Below are 23,355 nucleotides of genomic sequence, written 5' to 3' on the forward strand. Positions count from 1 at the left end.
GGTGATCTTCACTATCTCCCTATCTCTTCACTAAAGAGTCTCCCAACATTTTTCACAGGAGTTAATCCTGGAAGATGTCTCCCTGCTGCGAGTCACTAGGGAACAGTGGGAGGCTCTTTTAGAGCAATGTGGATTCCGCCCGGGACCCTATGCGGCTTGCCTGTGTTCAGAAATGGTCCCCCCACCACTCGCAGCACAGTGGCGCGGACGCGTCAGCGTGACTGGGACAAGGAACACAGTGGCTCTGCCTATAAACCTGCGCAGGCATATTGCCCACGCTCTGGATGAAACTTTTGCTGAGATAACTGAAGCAGATTACCGCGACGTGATAGACCACATCAACGGGCTATTCCACATGTAGTCTGGCATGCATGCAGCCATAACCCCCCCTTCCTCTCCAGAAACATTTCCACCCAGAAAATAAAAGCCGCTTACCGGTAACCCGCTCCTCTGCTTGTCCTTCTGCAACTGCTGGCTGCTGCGATTGGGTACTTTCCTCCTGGCTTGAGAAGAGCTCCTGGCTGCATGCCCACTCTGGGGTGTCTTCCCCCATCCCAGGAGCTTCACTCGCGGTTTCCTCCCCCCCCCCGCCGCCGCCTCCGCCTCCTCCTGTCCCCCAGCCTGCTCAGAAGTGTCCATCGTTGTCCTGGGATTGGCAGTGGGGTCACCCCCAAGTATCGCGTCCATCTCCCTGTAAAAACGGCAGGTCGTGGGGGCAGCTCCGGATCGGCGATTGCCCTCGCGGGCTTTGTAATAGGCACTCCGCAGCTCTTTAACTTTCACCCTGCATTGTAGTGCGTCCCGATCATGGCCCCTATCCAGCCTGGACCTTGATACCTGCTCAAAGATATCGTAATTCCTACGGCTGGAGCGCAGCTGTGCCTGCACAGATTCCTCCCCCCAAACACTGATGAGGTCCATCAGCTCGCCATTGCTCCATGCTGGGGCTCGTTTGCCGTGTGGAGGCATGGTCACCTGGAAAGATTAACTGATTGCACTCCACACACACCTGGCTGCAGCAAACAGGAAGGAGATTTTTAAAATTCCCGGGGCATTTAAAGGGCGGGTCACCTGAGGCAAGAGCAGTAGAGTGCAAACTGATGAGCAGAGTGGCTGAACAGGAATTCTGGGATAACTCCTTATTCCCTGGAGGACAATTAAAGCGCTGGTGAGTGTCCACACCTGCTGAGCAGCGCTGGATCACCAGCGCTGCACCCCTTATACCCCTGCCGGGATGGGTTTTCAGCCAGCGCTGCAACCAGGGAGTTGCAGCGCTGGTTGTGCCCTGCAAGTGTGGACGGGGTGTAATTGCAGCGCTGGAAAGCCTCCACCAGCGCTGCAACTTGTAAGTGTAGCCAAGCCCACAGATCCCCTTTTGAAAAACATTTCCAGCTGAGAAACAGGCGACAAAGAGTCTATGTGGAAGGTTGTTCCCAGCTGATTTTTTCACCTGTTTGAACTTCCTTTGTCTTCCTTTCCTGCTTGATGACTCTGTTTACTGCTTAAATGCAAATTAAGCCAAGCACAGGTTCCTTTGTTTAAGACAAACCAGTTTCCCAACTTCTGTTTGGTCATGGCTGTGAGGTTTGGAATATGCATTAATAGCACCTTACATATGAACCTTATAACTTCACATTATATACCACACACATTTTACCAGGACTATACTGACCAGCAAATTATCAGTTTCCAAATAATACCTTTGTATAAAGATTATTACAATAGTACATAGTGTGAATATAGGGGTCTATTCTGTCACACCCTCCAAATTTATCATTAAAATTCCACTGTGTGGTAATTGTTGGCTTTTAATTCTGGCCATTTTGTGTAATGATAATGTATGAATGATGTACTGTCTCAGGCCATGGCTACACTTGCAAATTTGCAGTGCTGCAACAGGGTGTGAAAATACACCCTCTCCAGCGCTGCAAATTGCGGCGCTGCAAAGCGCCAGTGTGGTCAAAGCCCCAGCACTTGGGAGCGCGGCTCCCAGCGCTGTACGTTATTCCCCACAGGGAGGTGGAGTACGGACAGCGCTGGGAGAGCTCTCTCCCAGCGCTGGCACTTTGACTACACTTAGCAGCTTCAAAGCGCTGCCGCGGCAGTGCTTTGAAGTGCAAGTGTAGCCATAGCCTCAGATAGATACAAGGTAGAATAATCATGGAGCAGGTCCTCAAGGAATCCATTTTGAAGCACTTGGAGGAGGGGAAGGTGATCAGGAACAGTCAGTATGGATTCACCAAGAGCAAGTCATGCCCGACCAACCTGATTGCCTTCTATGATGACATAACTGGCTCTGTGGATATGGGAAAAGTGGTGGATATGATATATCTTGACTTTAGCAAAGCTTTTGATACTGTCTCCCACAGTATTCTTGCCAGCAAGTTAAAGTAGTATGGATTGGAGAGTGGACTATAAGGTGGATAGAAAACTGGCTATATTGTTGGGCTCAATGGGTAGTGATCAATGGCTCAATATCTAGTTGGCAGGTGGTATCAAGCAGAGTGTCCCTGGGGGTTGGTACTAGGGCCTGTTTTGTTCAACATCTTCATTAATGATCTGGATGGATTTCACCTTTAGCAAGTTTGCAGATGACACTAAGCTCAGGGGAGGGGAAGTAAATACGCTGGAGGGTAGGGATTGGGTCCAGAGTGACCTAGATAAATTGGAGGATTGGGCCAAAAAAAATCTGATGAGGTTCAACAAGGACAAGTGCAGAGTCCTATACTTAGGACCAGAAGAATCCCATGCACTGCTACAGGCTGGAGACTGACTGGCTAAGCAGCAGTTCTGCAGAAAAGGATCTGGAGATTACAGTGGATGAAAAGCTGGATATGAGTCAACAGTGTGCCCTTGTTGCCAAGAAGGCTAACGGCATATTGTACTGCATTATTAGGAGCGTTGCCAGCAGATCGAGGGAACTGATTATTCCTCTCTATTTGGCACTGGTGAGGACACATCTGGAGTATTGCATCAAGTTTTGGGACCCCCACTACAGAAAGGATGTGGACAAATTGGAGAGAGTCCAGCGGAGGGCAACAAAAATGATTAGGGGGCTGGGGCACATGACTTAGGCGAGGCTGAGGGAACTGGTCTTAAGTCTGCAGAAGAGAAGAGTGAGGGGGGATTTGATAGCCTTCAACTACCTGAAGGGGGGTTCCAGAGAGGATGGAGCTAGGCTGTTCTCAGTGGTGGCAGATGACAGAAGTAGTAGTAATGGTCTCAAGTTGCAGGGGGGAGGTCTAGATTGGATATTAGGAAAAACTATTTCACTAGGAGGGTGGTGAAGCACTGGAATGGGTTACCGAGGGAGGTGGTGGAATCTCCATCCTTAAGATTTTTAAGGACAGGCTTGACAAAGCCGTGGCTGGGATGATTTAATTGGGGTTGGTCCTCCTTTGAGCAGGGGGTTGGACTAGATGACCTCCTGTGGTCTCTTCCAACTCTAATCTTCTATGATTCTATAATTCTAAGTGTGTTCCTAAGAGAATCTTGCTTGAAAAAGGAAATCCTTACATCTATGCAAATGATCATTTCTAGTGCAGTTGTATTCATAGCAATTTTCCCTCAGCATCAACAAGATGGTTTGTGAAGTATACTGTTGACATATGCTGTGTCTGCTTTTCAGAAATGAGATGAAATGACTGAAGTTTGTAGTGAAATAGAAAAGAACAAACAGTTCTTTATGTACTGGTTTTAAAAGACACTTAAGGATACTAAAATATTTTCTAAGCCATATCCTGTCGTTAAAAAAAAAACGTTTCCCACAGACTGGAAAATTCTTTGTGCTGGGACTATGATAACTGAGCTTGTCAGTGCAAGAAAATACTCCCATCATGTATCAGCATCTGCAGGCAAAACCAAGTACCCTATGTTAACCCTGCCCTGCTTGCATATTGAGCATTACATTACACCATGTCATTGCTGCCCTGCCAGTTGCAGAGCACATTCCTTCTATCTAGCATTCAATTTGCTGACTGACAGTTCTACTGTTGTTTGCATACCTGAAACCAGCTTCTCTTACGGTGTCTTGAATAAACATTGTTTGAATCACTTTTTGTAAGATGTAGTGATGGGGAAACTGTCAGGCATTATTACTCACTACTAATATGCTTAAAAAGGGAACAATATGGTATTTATGCTCTGCTGAGTAGGCTTCATTTCATGGTGAGGGCTGTGCAGAAGAATCATCCTTTTATCCTTTCAGCCTTCTCCCTTCTTGGGAAAGGTGGAGAGATTTGTTACGGTTAATATCATGAAAGAAAATACACTCCTGTTATTTAAGGGGCACCTCATTAAATATCTTCATGAATCCAATGACTCCATTTACCATTTCCCCCATTCATTGAGAATTTGCACCAAAAGAGAGAATCATGCCTGGCTAATTGTGCTTATAGCTGTTGATGTTCTGAGATGTCAAGCTTCCTCTCGCAGTTAAAGAATTTCAGAGGAAGAAGGAGAGTTGAACATAACTGAACAAGTTTTCAGCTAGTTTAAAATAGTGTGGCTTCAGCAATTTACATTATGCTAATTTATACCATTGGTATATCTAGCCCAACCAATTAAAGTAGGTAAATGCTACCATTTTCATCCCCTTGATCTAAACAGAGAACGAAGGCACAAATCCACCTACAAAATCATTGTGGTTTTTTTGTATAGTTATTCCAGAAAGTCCTTTAAACCTCCAGAATATGTTAAACATGTTTTTTATTTGCACTGTGTTCTCCATAAGGGATGAGTAAAAATAACAATTATTTGAATATCTGGGCTTAACTTATGTGTACAGTCAGTCACATCTTTAAAATGTTCTGTTGTCTGCCAGTTCTTCCAGAGCAGCCCGCAGTGACTTTTAGATTCCCATAATGTGAGAGGACTTATGCAGAGAATATGATATGCACTGTCCCCTACAGGTCAGATTTTTCAAAAGAGCAGAACATCCACAATCAGGACCAGATTTTCAAAACAGCTCAGTACTTTGGATACCAGACTATTTTGAAAATCTAGCCACTCATTACAGTGCCTAAATGGGAGCTGAGATATTTTGAAAAATCTGGCATTAACTGTGGCTGTTGCACATTTGAAAAGTTTGCTTTGAGTTTTTGAAAATCTGGCTCCAGAGCAAGCTTTTTACTCTGGTTTTATGACAGTTTCATCTGTCAGATATGTACTTTTTATATTTGTTTGACTAGAGTGCAACTCCCTGTATCAGAATTTGTTAACAGACAGAATAATTCTGGCATCAGGCTGAATTATCTCTTCAGCAGTGGAGTTCATTGAAGGGAAACAGCTGTGAAGAAAAGATTTCTTCCTTCCTCCCCATATTTCACAGCATATGTCAGAGAGAACATTTTGAGTTAGAAACTCCCGTGTTTGGCTTGGTAGCAATGAGATCTTGAGCCATCTCTGAAGTTCTGTTGTCTACATAAACACTGAAGTCACCCATCATTAAAAGCCTGGGTGAACCCAGTGTAAGGTCAGATTAAAATTCAGTCATCTCATCTATGTAGTCTGAAGTTATGTGCTTCATAAGAGGCACCAGAATGCTTCCCAATTTTACCTTCCTCTGGCACTCACACCAAAGGTGACCACCGTCAAAGGAATCTGGGTCTAATTACCCATTGTGTTGCACCTTGTACAATTATCTACATCTGTGCAAGGTGAATGCATAGTGACAGAGGTGACATGTAACCTTGGCACAATTGAAAGGTTCTGTGGGGGCACCTGACCGCCCCAAGTGTTGCCTCTTCCTGCACCCCCTGAAACTTGATATGTGTGTAGTGTGACAAAGTCCCTCCTTTACCCTGGTGGGTCCTGCGCTTATTGGCAGATTTGCTCGCTTCACAGATTCACCCTGTGGCTCAGGAAACAGCCCAGAGACCTTCCCCTCTGGTAGAAGCCACAGTCCAGGTCAGTTCCTACTGTGTCTGATCAGGAGTTGGGAGGTTTGGGGGAAACCCAGGCCCGCCCTCTACTCTGGGTTCCAGCCCAGGGTCCTGTGGACTGCAGCTGTCTATAGTGCCTCCTGGTACAGTTGCGTGCCAGCTACAACTCCCTGGGCTACTTCCCCATGGCCTCCTCCAATACTGTCTTTGTCCTCACCACTGGATCTTCCTCTTGATGTCTGATAACACTTGTACTTCTCAGTCCTTCAGCAGTGTGCCTACTCACTCTCAGCTTCTTGCACGCCTCTTGCTCTCAGTTCCTCGCACGCACTTCCTCTCCTCTGGCTCCCTTTGGCCTGACTGGAGTGAGCCCTCTTATAACATCAGAGGGGCCTTTAATTAGAGTCAGGTGCTTAACAGCCTCACCTGACTCTTAGCAGGTTAATTGGAGTCAGGTGTTCTCATTAGCCTGGAGCAGCCCCTGCTCTGGTCACTCAGGGAACAGAAAACTGCTTATCCAGTGGCCAGTATATCTCCCTTCGACTACTCTGCTGTTCATCACTGGCCTGGGTCTATCACAGTAGACAACATACACTATCAACTACCTCCTCTTCCTCCTGCTTTCAGCCCTGTGGCTGCCAAGCCCCTCAGAACTTTCAGGCATCCCTCCCTGCCTGAACTATCCTCAGTCAGCTTAGCAGGTGTTCAAAACAAAACCAACAAAAGGCCCAACACAGCTGGGATGCACAGTCCCCCATGTGCCATCAGGGTGAGATAGTGTTTGGGCTGGATTGTCTCAGATAACAAGAAGTTGGAGAATCATCAGTCACTTTTTCTTGGATGGGGAAATATGACACCTCCAAATCACCTCCTTGATAGGCACATTGGAGGCCACAGCAGGATCCACACCTCATTTCCCACTCTCCCCATCCCCCAATCTGCTCCCCGCACTCACCCCCTGGTGCTCCTGGGCTGGATGGGGCTCCACTTGAGCTGCCTGGTGCTGAACACCATGTTGCAGTTCCTCTTCCCGATCTCAGCAATACCCCACTGGCTCACCTCAGTGGGAACTCTGCAAAGCAGGCAGCGAGAAGCACTGGGACTCCAGCTGCAGGGAAGGAGAAGCAGCCCTGTGTAGCGGGGCTGGGAACTCAGCCTGCAGCCAGCTGCCCTGCTGCTTCCTCCCTTCCCACGCTACACAGCCACACAGTGAGAGCCATGTGGGGCCACTGCCTCCTCACTGATGGACATCCTGGTGATGTGATAGGTGGCCCAAGAAATCGGGGTGGGGGGGCACCTGACCCTACGTGACACCCCCCACACGTTGCCTCTGCAGAGTGGGGGTAAAGTACTACTCTGATTTAATATTTTTTGCACTTTGCACAGATGGACATGACTACACAATACACAGTCCAATAGAGAATGAGGCCTTCAGTTTTTGGACTGGGGTACCTACTGCTTCTGAACTTAGATGTAAATAAGTCAAAAGCAACAAGAAACCAGGATGTCAAGAGGAAGCAACAATTATGGGAAGAAGGCAGAAGAGTCTAAACATGAGAAGAGTGGAAGCAGTGCAGCATATACCACCTAGTGTCAAGGAAAAGGGAAAGAAAGGCAGGAGATAGAATTTGTGTTCTACCACTTTTGGGAAATCACTCTGGGTATGGCAACACTGCAATGATACACCTGTGACTGACCTGTGTCAACTGACTTGGGCTTGCAGGGCTTGGGCTGTGGAGCTGTAAAAGTGTGGTGGAGATGTTTGGGCTTGGGCTGGAGCTTGAGCTCTGGGAGCTCACAAAGAGGGAAGGACCCAGATTCTGAGCTCCAGCCTGAGCCTGAATGATTATACTGCAGTTAAACAGCGCCACAGCCCAAGCCCCATGAGTCCAAGTCAGCTGCCATGGGCCAGACATGGGTGGTTTCATTGCAGTGTAGACATACCCTCTGAGTATAACACTTCACATGGCTGGGTTAAATGGATCAGAAATGCTCAACTATACCACTGTTAGGCATGCCAGAATAAAAGGCATCCTCGCTATTGTGATGGGGCAAGGCCAGATGGCTACAGTAAAGTAGTAAGGAACAGGTATGTTAGCCCCAGGCTAACCAAATCCTTAGTACCATGGTAACCAAATGGCAGTTGCTGCAGGTTAATCAAGACACCTGGGACCAATTAAGATCCTTCTAGAAGGCAGTGGAGATAGCTACATTGATTGGGACACCTGAAGCCAATCAAGGTCTGGCTGGAACTAGTTAAAAGCCTCCCTGGGAGCAAGAGGAGCTGAGATGGTGTGCTGCTGGAGGACTACCAGTATTATTAGACACCAGGAGGAAGGTCCTGTGGTGAGGATAAAGAAGGTGTTTGGAGGTGGCCATGGGGAAGTAGTCGTAGCTGTTATAGGAGGCACTATAGACAGCTGCAATCCACAGGGCCCTGGGCTGGAACCCAGAGTAGAGGGTGGGCCTGGGTTCCCCCCCTCCCCACCAAACCTTCCAACTCCTGATCTGACACAGGAGGAGTTGACCTAGACTCTGGGTTCCACCAGAGGGGAAGATCACTGAGGTGAGCAAATCTGCCAACCACGGTAGAGGAGGAGATTTGTCACACTAGCCATATGGTATGTTCCATGATGATTGCTGAAGTTTTCAGTTTACCTGTAGGTACTTAGAGTTGTTTTCAGTAGTAGCCTATTTCTAACTTTGTCCTCTATTTCCGATTGACTGGGAATAGTTACAAATCTTTTATCTGGCATATGGATGAAGTTGTGGTTGAGTATTCAGATTTGGATTTTGAGTCCATAAACTGTGGAATGGCACAAGGTACATTGAGAGAGATGGTCTTGTAGGAAAAGCAGATCTGTATTCAGTTCCTGGTTCTGACATAGAATTCCTTAGTGCCTTTGTGCAAGCTCCTTAAACTCTGTTTCCAATCAGTAAAATCGGGCTAATACTTTTTCTCCCAGCTGTAGTCTGTCATCACTGTTTAGATTGGGCTAATTTCAGTTGTTGGGCTTCGGGTGCTGGGTGGTGTTGGTGGCCTGTGATATACAGGAGGTCAGACTAGATGATCTGGTGAGCCCTTCTTGCCTTAAACTCTACAAAATTCTAAGCTCTTTTGTGTAGGAACTATCTCTTGCTCTATGTTTGTGCAGCACCTACCACATTGGGTCCCTCACAGAAGTTGGGCCTGTAGATAATACTGAAATGCAAAGAGTACATTAATAATAAATACATTGAGTTTATAGTTTAAAATCTAACTGTTTTGTTTGTTTTTTGTTGTTGAAGCTACCATGTTTCTTGAACAATGGAAGCGTTTACAGATGAGACTAGGTTACTTCTGGGATCTCACTGGCTTAGAGGAGGAAGAAGTAAGTTTCCTTTCTACATATTTACCATTGCAATCCTGAAAATGTACGGTAGTAATTAGATAGGTGGTTTCTTAATATGTACGTAATGCATGGAGGCACAATTCAAGTTCCCCCCACCCCTGAAAAAAAAAGATTGTAAATTATCTTATTTTGAGTATCAAGACATCTTTAAAGAAATCACTGCATGTTAATTACTGTGCTCAGGTTCATTTTCAATAATTAAGGCAGAAGAAGATTATATTGTAAGATTAACAGCAGTTCATTCTTAATTTAAAATGTCCATATTCATTTATAAGGGGTCTAATGGTAGAATGATCCCTCCTTTTAGTATATTTCATTCAGTTGCTGCTTTATTGTGGCTAACACACATGCTGAGTGTAGAGGACTGTAACATATCAGAGTAGCATACCTAATCTCTGCATCTTGGTCTGGACTGCCTGATTGAAACCAGGGATGGAAAATCCTGAGCTAAAAGTGCTGAGCTCTTGGACTGGTGACACTTGCTGCTGAGGCAATAGGGCATGTATCCACCACAGCCCTGAATTTGTTTTCTACTACAAATACTGTATGTGAAGAATAGAGCTGGTTGGAAATCCGTCCCACCCTTAGAAAATGTTTATGCAAACGAAAAAAATATTCATTTTTTGTCAAAATTTTGAATGAACCATTTTGACTTTGTTATTATACACTGGAGGTGAAAACTGATTTCCCCCCCTCCCCGCCAAAAAACCTGCCCAAACTACATGACTGGTCAGTATCTTCCATAATGCATTGCAGTCTCCCCTCTGGTTGAACTAGCATGGTGCATGATATGATGATTGTACCTGATAGGAAATGTGGTCCAACTGCAGAGCCCAGCCCATAAAGGAAAATGGGGGCAGGTGGTATCCAAACTACAACTCCCATGAGGCACTGTAGCAGATGTAGGGGACACAGATTAATGTTGAACAGACATTTTTGGGTTTTGGTTTTCTGACGAAAAAATGAAATTCTTCAAAGACTGTAGATGCTGTCAACAAAAATGTTTGGTCACAAAGCCAATTTTGACACTATTTTTTTTTTTTTGATCAGCTCTAATGTAGCATTGTCTTCTGTAGCTGCAGTGCTCATTCTGATGAAATGTTCTTTGATTCTTTCCTTGGTTTAAAGAATCCTTTTGGCAATCCCTGCTTCCTTTTTGTTGGGGTATGCTGTGGCCTTCACTTAGGGTTTAGCAGGCCTAGTAGGCAGCCACAACTCAATACTCCCGAAAGTCCTGGGATGGCCTTGCCAGATAATCTGAGGGCCTGGCTGCTGAGTTATAGTCTGTCACTCCTCAGCAATCCCTGGGTTCTTCTGGGCAGACCAAGTGAAGGGAAAGGGGACCAGGCCCTCCCTCTTCACCAGGTCACAAACCAGTATCCAAGGGGGAAGAAGTGAGGAGTGTCTCAGTCACCTGTAGCTGATCCCCCCAGACCAACCTCCCCATGACCACTTCCTACCACACATGTTGTCTCCTCCCTTTGGGGCATGATCATGGAACTCTGCTTCCCTCCCAGCACAGAGAGCTGCTCAGTCTCAATGATTCAATAATCATGAGAGCCTTCCCACTTTCCTTCTCAGTGTCTATTTCCCCCTTGTCGGGGAGAAAGGGACAGAAAAAGGGGTCAGGCCCCCTACCCTGCAGATTCCTTTGTCTCAAAAGCTACTAACTAGCTTCCTTCCTGCAGACAACCTCTTCATTTGCCCCCTGCTCGATTGGCAGAGTCCCCTTTTAAGCAGGCCCTCCATTTTGGAGCATGTTCTGCAGCTGCTGAGGGGTGGGGCCTTCTTGCTGCTTTCTCATAGAGACAAATTGTCCCTTGCTGCAGTACAATATCTCTAGTGGAGGTGGAGTCTGCTTTTGTTACTATTCATATATTAGTATCCATAACAATGTACGTTGAGACTTCAACACGCCACATCAGCCTTTGTCCTTGCAGTTTTTTAGTTTATTTCTTTGTGTGCATGTGTGCATTCCTTTTCCAGAATGTCTCAGATACAACCCATCAGGCTTCAAGCAGTGCCCTGAGTTGACCGGAAAGTCACAGATGATCACAATTACTATTTGCAATGAACCACGCTGTTTCTGAATGCAAATTCTGCTTGCAGATGTTGCCTCAAGTCATCATGGCTTATGGAGAGCGCATCATGCTTTAGTTAGCATCTTAACAGCCTGTAATTTGGATTGACTCGCACTGGTAGGCCTTGAGGATGAAGTCCTGGAAAGTGGCAGAACTGAGTCAAGTTTCTTGCTAATACTTGGGACTGTACACTGGAATTTTCTGTTCCAGTGAATAAGCCCCATGGCAGGGTTCCAACACAATCAAAATGCCTTTTCAAGCTCCCTAGACACCAGAGTCAGAGGGCCACCTTGAAGTTTCAAAATCCTCTGAATCCTGGTATAAATTCCCTCCAGCTCTCAGTTCCAGCATGGTGGTCAAAGTGACACTTTCCTACAAGCACAGGTCAAAGCTGCACTTGGAGAGGAGCAAACCTCACCATTGTGTAACCATCTCACTACTGTGTATACCTGAGAATGTTCTCAACACCTGTTGCACCTTCCTGAGGCTTCCACTCACTCAACTCTCCTGTTTCCATTCTTCTTAGGTCAAAGCAGTGCTTAATTTGTGCCAGGGCTTGCCAGGCCTGAGCCCTGGCACCTCTGGGCTTGGCAGTTCATAGCTCCAGCACCTCTGTGCTTGCTGCATCAGTTAAGAATGTAAAAAAATTCCTTTGAGTCCTGGCACTTAATTGCTTGAACTCTGGCACCTCTTTCATTACAAATTAAGCACTGGGTCAAAGCCCAGGACATAGGCACAGCATGATCATCTGTATGGTATGGTCTAGTGAATGCCTTTCCCCACATGGATTTTTCATGGACCACACGCTTTGACTAGTTAAGGAAGCCTCTCAATTCCAAACCTAATGGGAGATCCCAGCAATATGAGAATTGATGTGCAGGAACTCTGGCTCCAGCCATTAGCATTGTTGTCACAGTTGTCACTGCTAGTTGCATTGAGATATTCAGCATTATTGGTGCTTTGATCCTCGAAGGAGGCACTTCTGGGTTTTTAATTCTCCAGATGGATTCACAACCCAAACCAGCATGAAAACAAAGGATGCAGGAGATTTACCTGACAATGCTAATAAGAAGGGATCATAATTTGAGGAGTTCCTTAAGGTCACATGCATGTTTCCTGGACCTTTCCCAGACTGAAGATTACAGAACTACTGACTCTTCTCCAGAGGATCTCATTTTCCACTTCTTGGTGAAAAGGAGGTTCAGACCATCCTTTCACACCTTGCCAAGAATACCAGGGCAGACTTTACAGCTGCTCTTACAAATCTGCTACCATTACCCATCCACATGATTCTGGCTCAGTGGGTGAGAGAGGTGTGTCACACCTTTGTTCTATTTCAGCTACCTCTAAAATGGCAGAGCACAAATATCTCACATTAAAAGACACAACTGGAGCTTTCTTTCATCCTCCTGTTAGATGAGAGATTGAACCTGCTATTTCTAATGCCAAAACTTTAAAAGCCTCACACTTTACTGTTTGATTACTGTGGACCAAATTCAGCCTTTGTGTAATTTGATTGAAATCAATGCAATTACTCCAGAGCGGAATTTAACCCTGTGGCTCTAAAACATGAGATCCAACTGGTAAGAAGGTTTAACAGTCTTTAGTGCTAGTCAGCCACAGTAAGAATGACACATCCTACAAGGAAAAAAATTCCAGAAAATGACTGCAAGGTAGCTGATTCTCTTCTTCATAAATGAAATACTTAGTCTAATCTCCAAAATCCTAACAGAAGTAAGTAAAGTGTACTAGCATGTAGCAGCAAGAGCAACTACTTTATGTTTAAACACTCACAGGCACACATGGCTGTCAACTGCTAGACTTGGGCATGAGGTGCCTCATAAGCCTAAGGACCTGCTGAATGGCAGGCAGAATAGATGGAACGCAGTGTCAGAGAACTGGAGACCACATTGATCAAAATTACAGAGCAATCAAACACATGTAGTTCCCTGGCATTTGTCATTCAGCCTTCACCCACTCCAATTAAATAGTTAATATACGTGAAGCACTTTGAAGATGCTGTGCAAGTTCTAAGTATTTTCAGATAAAAGGCTAAGGGAAGACATTGACTAAAATCCAACCTATGTGAGCTGCTTGTTTTGGGATTTAAAAATACAGTTACATGATTTTTATTTTTGCTTTATCTGCAAGAGATAGTTGCACTCTGCAGGGATTGTCAGTGAACTAAGCCATGAATTGTGGCCGGTGGCTGGGTTCGGTGGAAACAAAAGACTCAATTAAAAGAGTTTCCATGAAGAGATTGCTTTTTGAAGGTTATTCTGTTTCTGAATTTGGGTGGTTCTGGGAGCCAGACTCCTTCAGGAGAAGGGGAAGAAGAACCAGCAAAGCCTTTGATACAGTCTCCCATAGTATTCTTGCCAGCAAGTTAAAGAAGTATGGGCTGGATGAATGGACGGTAAGGTGGATAGAAAACTGGCTAGATGGTCGGGCTCAACGGGTAGTGATCAATGGTTCCATGTCTAGTTGGCTGCTGGTATCAAGTGGAGTGCCCCAAGGGTCGGTGCTGGGGCCAGTTTTGTTCAATATCTTCATTAACAATCTGGAGGATGGTGTGGACTGCACCCTTAGCAAGTTTGCAGATGACACTAAACTGGGAGGAGTGGTTGATATGCTGGAGGGTAGGGATAGGATACAGAGGGACCTAGACAAATTAGAGGATTGGGCCAAAAGAAATATGATGAGGTTCAACAAGGACAAGTGCAGAGCATGCACTGCTACAGACTAGGGACCGAATGGCTGGGCAGCAGTTCTGCAGAAAAGGACCTAGGGGTTACAGTGGACGAAAAGCTGAATATGAGTCAACAGTGTGCCCTTGTTGCCAAGAAGGCTAACAGCATTTTGGGCTGTATAATTAGGAGCATTTCCTGCAGATCGAGGGATGTGATCATTCCCCTCTATTCAACACTGGTGAGGCCTCATTTGGAGTACTGTGTCCAGTTTTGGGCCCCACACTACAAGAAGGATGTGGATAAATTGGAGAGAGTCCAGCGGAGGGCAACAAAAAATGATTAGGGGGCTGGAGCACATGACTTATGAGGAGAGGCTGAGGGAACTGAGATTGTTTAGCCTGCAGAAGAGAAGAATGAGGGGGGATTTGATAGCTGCTTTCAACTATCTGAAAGGGGGTTCCAAAGAGGATGGATCTAGACTGTTCTCAGTGGTAGAAGATGACAGAACAAGGAGTAATCGTCTCAAGTTGCAGAGGGGGAGGTTTAGGTTGGACATTAGGAAAAACTTTTTCACTAGTAGGGTGGTAAAGAACTGGAATGGGTTACCTAGGGAGGTGGTGGAATCTCCTTCCTTAGAGGTTTTTTAGGTCAGGCTTGACAAAGCCCTGGCTGGGATGATTTAGTTGGGTTTGGTCCTGCTTTAATCAGGGGGTTGGACTAGATGACCTCCTGAGGTCCCTTCCAACCCTGAGATTCTATGATTCTAAGAAGCCTCTGTTTGTAATTCCAAGCCTTTGTAACCTCAAATTTGTTGGTGCTGTGTTTCCCCCTTCTCCCCTCTGCCCCCCGGCTGATCCCAAGCCTTGACCATCTTGACTTGTTGCACATCATACCTGAGGTTGTGGGATACCAAACCCTGTGGGATGGAGCCTTTCAGACACAAAATGGTGATGGAAAAGGAGGGCTGGCTCTAACTTTTTTGCAGCCCCAAGCAAAAAAAAAAAAAAGCCCCGCCCCACCGAAACACACCCTGCACTGCCGAAACACCTCCCCCCCCGAGTGCCATGCCGCCAAAACACCCCCCCCCCCGAGCGCGGGCCAGGCCGCAAAAACACACACCCCCAGCACCGCACCATGCCGCCAAAACAAAAACAACCCCCCCCCCCCCGAGTGCCGCCCGGCCGAAACAACAACAAAAAACCCTGAGTGCCCCCCTGTCACCCCAAGTTTGGCTGCCCCTTACAAGGTGCCGCGCCAAGCATGTGCTTGGTCGGCTGGTGCCTGGAGCCGGCCCTGTGGAAAAGATGCAAAAGTAAGGCCTGGTCTACACTACGCGTTTAAACCGAATTTAGCAGCGTTAAACCGATTTGACACAGCACCCGTCCACACAATGAGGCACTTTATATCGTTATAAAGGGCTCTTTAAACCGATTTCTGTACTCCTCCCCGACGAGAGGAGTAGCGCTGAAATCGGTATTGCCATGTCGGATTAGAGTTAGTGTGGCTGCAAATCGACAGTATTGGCCTCCGGGCGGTATCCCACAGTGCACCACTGTGACCGCTCTGGAAAGCAATCTGAACTCGGATGCACTGGCCAGATAGACAGGAAAAGCCCCGCGAACTTTTGAATTTCATTTCCTGTTTGACTCTGTCAGCAGCATCCAGTACACATACAGTGACAGTGACAAAAGGCAAAACAGGCTCCATGGTTGCCATGCTATGGCATCTGCCAGGGCAATCCAGGTGAAAAAGGGCACAAAATGATTGTCTGCTGTTCCTTTCACGGAGGAAGGATTGAGTGACGACATTTACCCAGAATCACCCACGACACTGTTTTTGCCCCATCATGCATTGGGATCTCAACCCAGAATTCCAATGGGAGACTGCGGGAACTATGGGATAGCTACAGGATAGCTACCCACAGTGCAACGCTCCGGAAATCGATGCTAGCCTCTGTACATGGACGCACACCGCCAAATTAATGTGCTTAGTGTGGCCGCGTGCACTCGACTTTATACAATCTGTTTTTAAAAAACCGGTTTCTGTAAAATCGGAATAATCCCGTAGTGTAGACATACCCTAAGTCATAAAGCCTAACCACTGTGGACTCCGCAACAATTCACGCAGCAAGTAATGAAGCAGTCAGAGGAAGGGTAAGCAACTCTGGTCCAAAACTTTTCCCATTCAGCAAAATCCCCGAAGCGTCACTGCTGGACACTCTCTGATGTCAACTACCCTAACCAAGCTGGCCCTGGTGGCTTTGCTTTTGTCTTTTGAGAAAGTTGTTTAAGCTGTCCAGCATCAGATTTGCTGGGCCACCATCTGAGGCAGGAGAAGACTAGAGCAGAAGCAGGAGCAAGGGCAGGCTGTCAGGAATGCTCCCATCTAGGTAGTGATGTTGAACTGAATGGAGAAGCTGCTTCCCTTAGGAGCCTATATGCCTGACTTGGGTCACCTGAGTGGGTCATGCCCTGTGAATTAGCTACACCCTGGTTGAATGGTGTGGCACCTATCACAAGACCAGCAGGTAATTGCCTCTTATGACTCATCACACCTTCTGGCTCAGGGATGACTCATCAGGCTTAAGTAGGCTCAGGTTTCGAGGTAACTCAGGTTTAGGCAGGCTCAGTCTCAGAAGTATCACACCCAGTAATCTCAACTTCAGTGTGCTTTCCACATGGCTCAATATCTAACTGATAACGCATGAACTGGAACTATCCTGTGTTAATATTTGTGACCAGCTAAAACACCATCCTTGTCCACTTGGTCATCAGAATTGTTGAACTCAGACTGGACAGGAAATCATCCAAACCCTGCAGGACTGATCAGTGACTGTATAATTTATATTGGCATTCAAACAAGGCAGAAAGGTATTCTGGCCTAATGGCAGCTGAAATGATAATTCTGTAAAACACATTGTAGAAACCAGAGCTTCTGATTGTATAGGTAGATTTAACACCCCTGCACTAATGGATGTCCCACATTTCCCCATGCAGTGTATGGATGCCAACTAAACTCACTGGTAGAGGGTTATGGGATACTTGAGAAGTCTGTTGCCTCTGTGGGAACCAAGAATGATGGACAGTTACAGAAGACTGTGTAGTGACTTTAGGTACCAAAGGCTTGTGTTTCAAGGCAGACAATTCCATGGAGAACTCCAAAGCTTTCTCAGGTGGAGTCTGTCCTACAGTTGTTGTAAATTCAGCTGAAAACACCTCCATCTGTAGGCCATTTTTCAAGGTTCGGATTCAGGGGGTTTCTGAATATCCACACTGATTCATTGTTCTCCAGAACTAGAACCTGTGGACTTATGGACTTACATGAATTTGATTTGCTCATGAGGCCTGTCCTAACAAACCGAAGTTGAACTCAATTTTTTTTTCCTTTTTCCTTTTTTTTTTTTTTTTTTTTTTTGAAGCCTCCTCACATTCATGGATATCCAGAAATAGCGCAAATTAAAAAAAAAAAGTCACCAAAAGTGTTTTGAAGGAACAGTAATTGATTAGCAAATGCACATTGAGCTTGAAACAATGCTGATATTCAGTATGTTGAAAGTGAAGCAAATTTTTTTGCATAGTTCTAGAGACTATGCTCAGCTGCCCTGAATTAGTGAGGAGGTGGCTGATGTTTAGTGGATAACCCAATACTCTCATTTTATATTACCGGATGATATTGTGTCAGCTCATCAAAGAACTATACACTGGAGGATGGGAGGAGATCATTTGACTTCTGCTAGACTCTCAGATAGTCTAGAAGGAATTAATTTGTCTGGAACACTCAATGTGCTCTTCAGGCTACAATGCCAGTATGATAAAGGGAGACAGAAAGTACAGCTTTGTGTATTGGGCCAGCTATACCTCCACAGACCACAGACTCCTTCCTGCTTCTCCTGTGCTGTATGTCTGATATCTACCAGAAAGATGTACAACTCTGTGGGAGAGGATTACTTTTCTAATTGTTAGACTGAGAGCCAGAACAGAACACCTCTTCTCCTGGCTCTGCTACAGATTGAGCAAGCCACTTAACTTCCCTGAATCTCAGTTTCTTTTGCTGTAAAGTGGAGATAATGTCATAAACCTCACAGGCTTAACTCGTTACTTGCAAAGCACTATGAAATCACTAAGTAGGAGTTATGTAGAACTGTAAGTGGGAAAAATTTTGCAGTCTGTAATGCAACAAATCTTTTCACTTGTCATAAAGACAAAATGCTACATGTGTCTCAATCTAGGTTACAGACATCTTCTCTTACAGCTCTCTTGTCTGCTGTTGGCATTTTTCCATGAACATGCAGAAGATGGCACCATTTCTGGTGAGCCTTTACACATCAGTTTTATAAAGGAGCTTGTTGCATGTCAACTCTCCCATTAAAACAGATGATGTATTATACAAATGTGGTCCATAATTATGCAGATGATGCTTTTAAAGAATTAGAGAGGATAAGGGACTAGGGAAAACCAAGGCCTAGATCAGGTCAAGCCTGAGATAGCAGCAGAGGAGGATGCAGGATCAGGGGGTAAACTGAGATGGAAAGGTTGGGGATCATGGTGTTTTAAGAAGGAGCCAGGGAAAAGAAGTCTAAACAAGTTAGTTCCAGTGGATCTGGGATATGTGTTATTGTCCTGAGATCTCACCCCCACTTTGAGCTTGTGGGTTCAAAGATGGGGACCCGCAGGTATTCTGCCACCACCCTAACCCTTAGGGTAGGGTTCCTTCTCGCTGCCACCACTCGATTATTTTGGTGAATCGAGACACCCCTTTGTTCCCCCCTGTCTCCCTTCAAAGACACTCCCTGGGAACACAGATCCACTCACAGAGGAGGAACCTTCCCCCTCCCTTCTCTTCCCTCTCTCCAGCCTGCTCCGGAGAGAGAGATACCTTGATTCAAACTCCTTGAATCTCTACACACAGGGAAGTAGCCCACTTCCCCCCTCCCTCTCCTCCTTCCAGAGACTTTCCTGGGGAAGCACAGATCAATCACAGAGGGAGGAAGATTCCTTTCCTTCCCTCTCCCTTCCCTGCTTTCTCTGCTTGGAGACAACCCTTGTCTCCACAGAGTGGCGCCTAGCTTCCTTCCCCTGAATCCACAGGTAAGGAACTTAACCAAGTCCTGAACATAAAAGAGTTTATTAAAAGAATAAAAAAAAGAAGAGAAAAAATACACAATCTCTATGAATCCAAGATGGACATTCATAGGGTCTAATCTTATTAATCCCTTGAGAAATTTCTCCCTTTTCCTCAGTACAAGCAATACAGGCAAAATTACGAATAATCAATACAAACACACAGAATTGCAGACATAGGATTCTTATATGAAATTACCCAGTACTTCTAATACTCACTAGCTTGAATAGAAGAAATTAGTTCAGAAAGATGAGCAGACTTGATTAAGCGTCTGTGCTGGTGTAGTTTCAGACGGCTAAGAACACAGAACAAAAAACACAGAGACCCAAGTTCCCGCTCTCTGGGATTTTCAAATTCTCTTCCCTGATTGGTCCTTTGGTCAGGTGTTTCACCAGGTCTGGGCTAACCCTTTACAGGTAGAACTTAACCCTTAACTAACTACTTATGACAGTTATGAAACTGGAGGCAGGCAGGAAAACAACCATCAAAGCCTTGACAGTTGAGAGATACAGTATGAGGGTTACACTGAAGTGTATATTTTTGTTCTGCCTCACTGAGCCTTTAATTTTCTGTGAAATTATGTTTCTTTAGACACACTGTGCCAGATTAATCTATGGTGCAATGTCTCTGACTTCACTAGAGTTATATCAGAGATAAATGTAGTCACTTTAAAAAAAAAAAAAAAAAGAATCTTGGCAATAAAAGTCTGAGAAGTCTCTGCAAGGCCTGGATGTTGAGCTGCAGCTGGCAACTGTACAAATTTACAGAAGATTTGTACTGTTTGTACACCCAAAGTCCACAAACATAATAGGTAGTATTGGGCACTGGATGAAAATTATTGATAATTGGCTTGAAAAAATATAACCTTGAAAAAGGAAGTAAAAACCTTGAAAATAATAAATAAATACAGCAAAGGTCATATTTTAAAGGTATTTAGATGCCTAGCTCCCACTGAAATTTAAGTGTTTCAATTCTTTTCAATATCTGACCCTAAACTCGCATGTAACTCTGAAAGGTGTCCTTAATAGCCAAGTTACTACAGGCCTGTCAAACAGTTTTCAACTCTGTTGTGTAATAATAATGCAAGTAAGAGGACAGTGCTAAAGCAGGACAATCCAAAGCTAGGGAAACATTTCTCTTAAACCCCACAATCTGGTACTATAGAAATTCACTTAACATGGAAGAAAAACAAAGAATGCTTTAGCCTAACAAATCAGTAAGTTATTTTTCGTCTTCCAATATACCTTTGTCACTGTCTATTTAACAGAGGCTGTCTTTAATGCAACAAAAGTTTACTTGTTTCCCAAATGAAGGTAGATTTCGCCATGCCAGAGAAGAAGTAAAACAAATACATGTTGGTCAGTAGCTCCTGTATTTTCAAAGTGACTTGTGGGGAGGCAGCTGAAGACCTCTTTTTAAGGACACTGGGAATTAAGGCTACAATCTTTCACAAATCTTTGAAAATGTCAACCTACGGATATGAGTTTCCAAGACACAATATCGGCTGCTTCTTTTTGTGGTTTTGGGGACGAGACAGACCTTACTATGCAAACAGTCCCAGTTAAGGTTACTTTTTACGTGAGGGCTGGAAACATCCTTTTTAAAAATGGAAACTTAGAATCAGGAGCAGAATTCTGCAGAATGGGGTGAATTCACAGCAAATGCCACAGAAACTGAATTGCCTAAATATGGATCCCTGATTTTAGTTCAAACAATGTTTTTGCCATGTCTAAGTCAGGCTGATTCCTCAGAGGAGTGAACCATTTTGACTATCTTTTTGTTGAATTGTGATTAGAAGTTTTTTAAAAGTTAAGATCCTACCCTATCCTTTATGTCAAATAAAGTTCCCTGCCTTTCCTTGGCACTGCTTCTGTGAACTTTCTATCCCACCACCTAGGAGTTTCTCCTCGTCTTGCCCTTCAATAGCTTGTTTAGGATGTTGGATTTTCCTTCAGAGAAGTCTTCAGCTTTTCCCCTCAAAATGGACTGTGGTTAGAGAGTCCACACCTAGGACAGGTCAGAATTGGTTGATGAACGACAAGCAGGCTTGACGGGTGCTTGATGCCTGGGAAATAAGTGATCTGCTCACAGATTTCTTTTTCCTTTCCTCTTTGAGTTAAGCTTCCATGCAAAAACAATCTTTTCTGGTCTGGTTTTTACAATTTGCTACATTTGATGTTTTCAGGTAACACCCAACAGTGCAAATTGTAGGTAGCGACAGACAGAATTCTTTTTTCTTTTTCTTTTTTTTTTTTTTTTGCTCAAGTGTCGAGATTTTGCTACTAGAAGAGCAAGTATATAACAAACTTATCCTCTTTTGGTATGAAACCATGCACAAGGCAAACAAGGGGCACCAAAGTAAAAGTCACTCATCTTCTGCAGTGTCACTGGGGACCAGTGGCCATTAAGGAGAGATGGGAGGCCACAATTCCATACACTGGCTGCGATCTGTCTCTTACAGCGTCACTGCTGCTAAGGTTTCTCTCTCCCAGTACCTGTTTTGAATTATTTTTCCCGAAGGGATTAGCTTACATTTTTCCCATGCTGAATTTCACTTTATTTTCTGCCCATGTTTCTAACTTCCCTAGGTCCCTTTTATTATTTTCTATCTTCCTTGGTGCTCACAACTTCTCCCAATTTATCATCTGTGAAACATCTGCACATGTAATTATCTTGCTGTTAACCCCTTCTTGCAGCTCATTAATAAAGTTATTTAATGCATCTGAATCCAACCTTGATTCCTGCTGTACACCATCTAGACAAGTTGCTCCAACTGGATGCTTCGCCCTTTAACATTACGTTTAATCATGTTATGTTTAAATTAAGGAGGTCATGATTTTATTAGGGCAGTTGGGAAAGAAAATCTGAAAAACACTTTTTCATGCAGGCCTTAGGCAAAACAATCTTGTACTAGCTGTTGTTTCTTTTATAAACTGAATTTAAAGGCACACTTTAAACACATTTTCACTTGTAGGCTAGAAAAACCAAGTAATGTGATATCTCATTTATTTGTCAGGAAAGATATATGGTTGAACATTTTTTCCATGTCAAATTAGTTTCTGGAGCTGCTGGCCTGCAGAAGTGTCAGAGGCTGCTAGTGCCATAGGTGTTGGAACGAGGGGTGCTGGGGGTGCTGCTGCAGTCTCCGGCTTGAAGTGGATTCCATCAAATACAGGGTTTACAGTTTGGTTCAATGACTATCAGCGCCTCCACTGTGCAAATTGTTCCAGCGCCCTTGGCTGGTGCAGAGTAATTCCTAACTCCACACTAGCTCTCTCCCTGCTACAACCATCCAACCTGCTCCACTTTCCTTTTCCTTATTTCTTTTCCATCACGGGCAGCTCTTGGCTTGTCCATGGGGTGACTTGCCTACAGTCCTCAGATGGATTTGTTCTCCTCTAGTTATTCTTGACTATTTGAGGTGCTGCTACTCCAGATGAGCATTTAAGTGCAAGTGGAGATCAAATGGGCTCCATGCATACATTTGTTTCAGAGGCACTTAAATAATCTCTGCCTCACCAAAAGCTCCATGAGTTTTTGTTCTCTTATCTTCTGGGATTTGAAGAGAGTGGCTCATGTCCCCTCTCTTCTACTGGTAATATAAATAAACTTGTACAACAGAAGCCACCCCATTGAGGTGAATGAGAGGAGTTCACAGCTCCCATAGTTATTGTTTCAGGCTCTGTCTTGCCATAAATTCAGCACATCATTTCTGTTCATGTTTGGAAAATTTTCTTCAACTGTAGGGACTAGAACTTTTAAAAAATATAAAATGTGGTACAGTATATGATTACCGAAGTTGTGCAGTGGGTGGAAGTGCCACCCTTTGAGCCCCACCCAGATCTTCCATTTGGCCACATTCCAAAAGTCCGACACACTGAAACTGGCCAGAGCATATGGGGTAAGAACGTTTTTTTTTTTCCTAAGGGGACAGATTCTGCTGCCTCTACTCATGATGCGTCTGATTGTCCTTTATAGTCAGACACAAAAGGGTCTTAAAGTTGGCCTAATTTGCATTTATACCCACTTTAAGACCCCTTTATACTGCCAGAGTGGTGTATATTTCTCGACGATTTCTCCCACTGAGACGTATAGGAGTATTCCTGAATGTAACATACTTCTCCACAAGAGTAAGGATATTGGATTCTGGTGCTCTGCAGATCATAGTTAGTGATGTTATTTAAGTCAA

The 23,355-nt window shown here is 44.7% G+C and overlaps 1 protein-coding gene across 1 annotated transcript in view; it reads left to right on the plus strand.

Annotated features, from left to right (window-relative positions):
• ANO2 (anoctamin 2) overlaps positions 1 to 23,355 on the plus strand; it is a 332,293-nt gene that overhangs the window by 141,648 nt on the left and 167,290 nt on the right. The window contains exon 13 of the mRNA XM_044996576.1: positions 9,171 to 9,253. Within this exon, the coding sequence (XP_044852511.1) occupies positions 9,171 to 9,253 (83 nt within the window). The remainder of the gene's footprint in view (positions 1 to 9,170; positions 9,254 to 23,355) is intronic.

Source organism: Mauremys mutica, chromosome 1, assembly GCF_020497125.1.
Source record: "Mauremys mutica isolate MM-2020 ecotype Southern chromosome 1, ASM2049712v1, whole genome shotgun sequence".
NCBI lineage: Eukaryota > Metazoa > Chordata > Testudines > Geoemydidae > Mauremys > Mauremys mutica.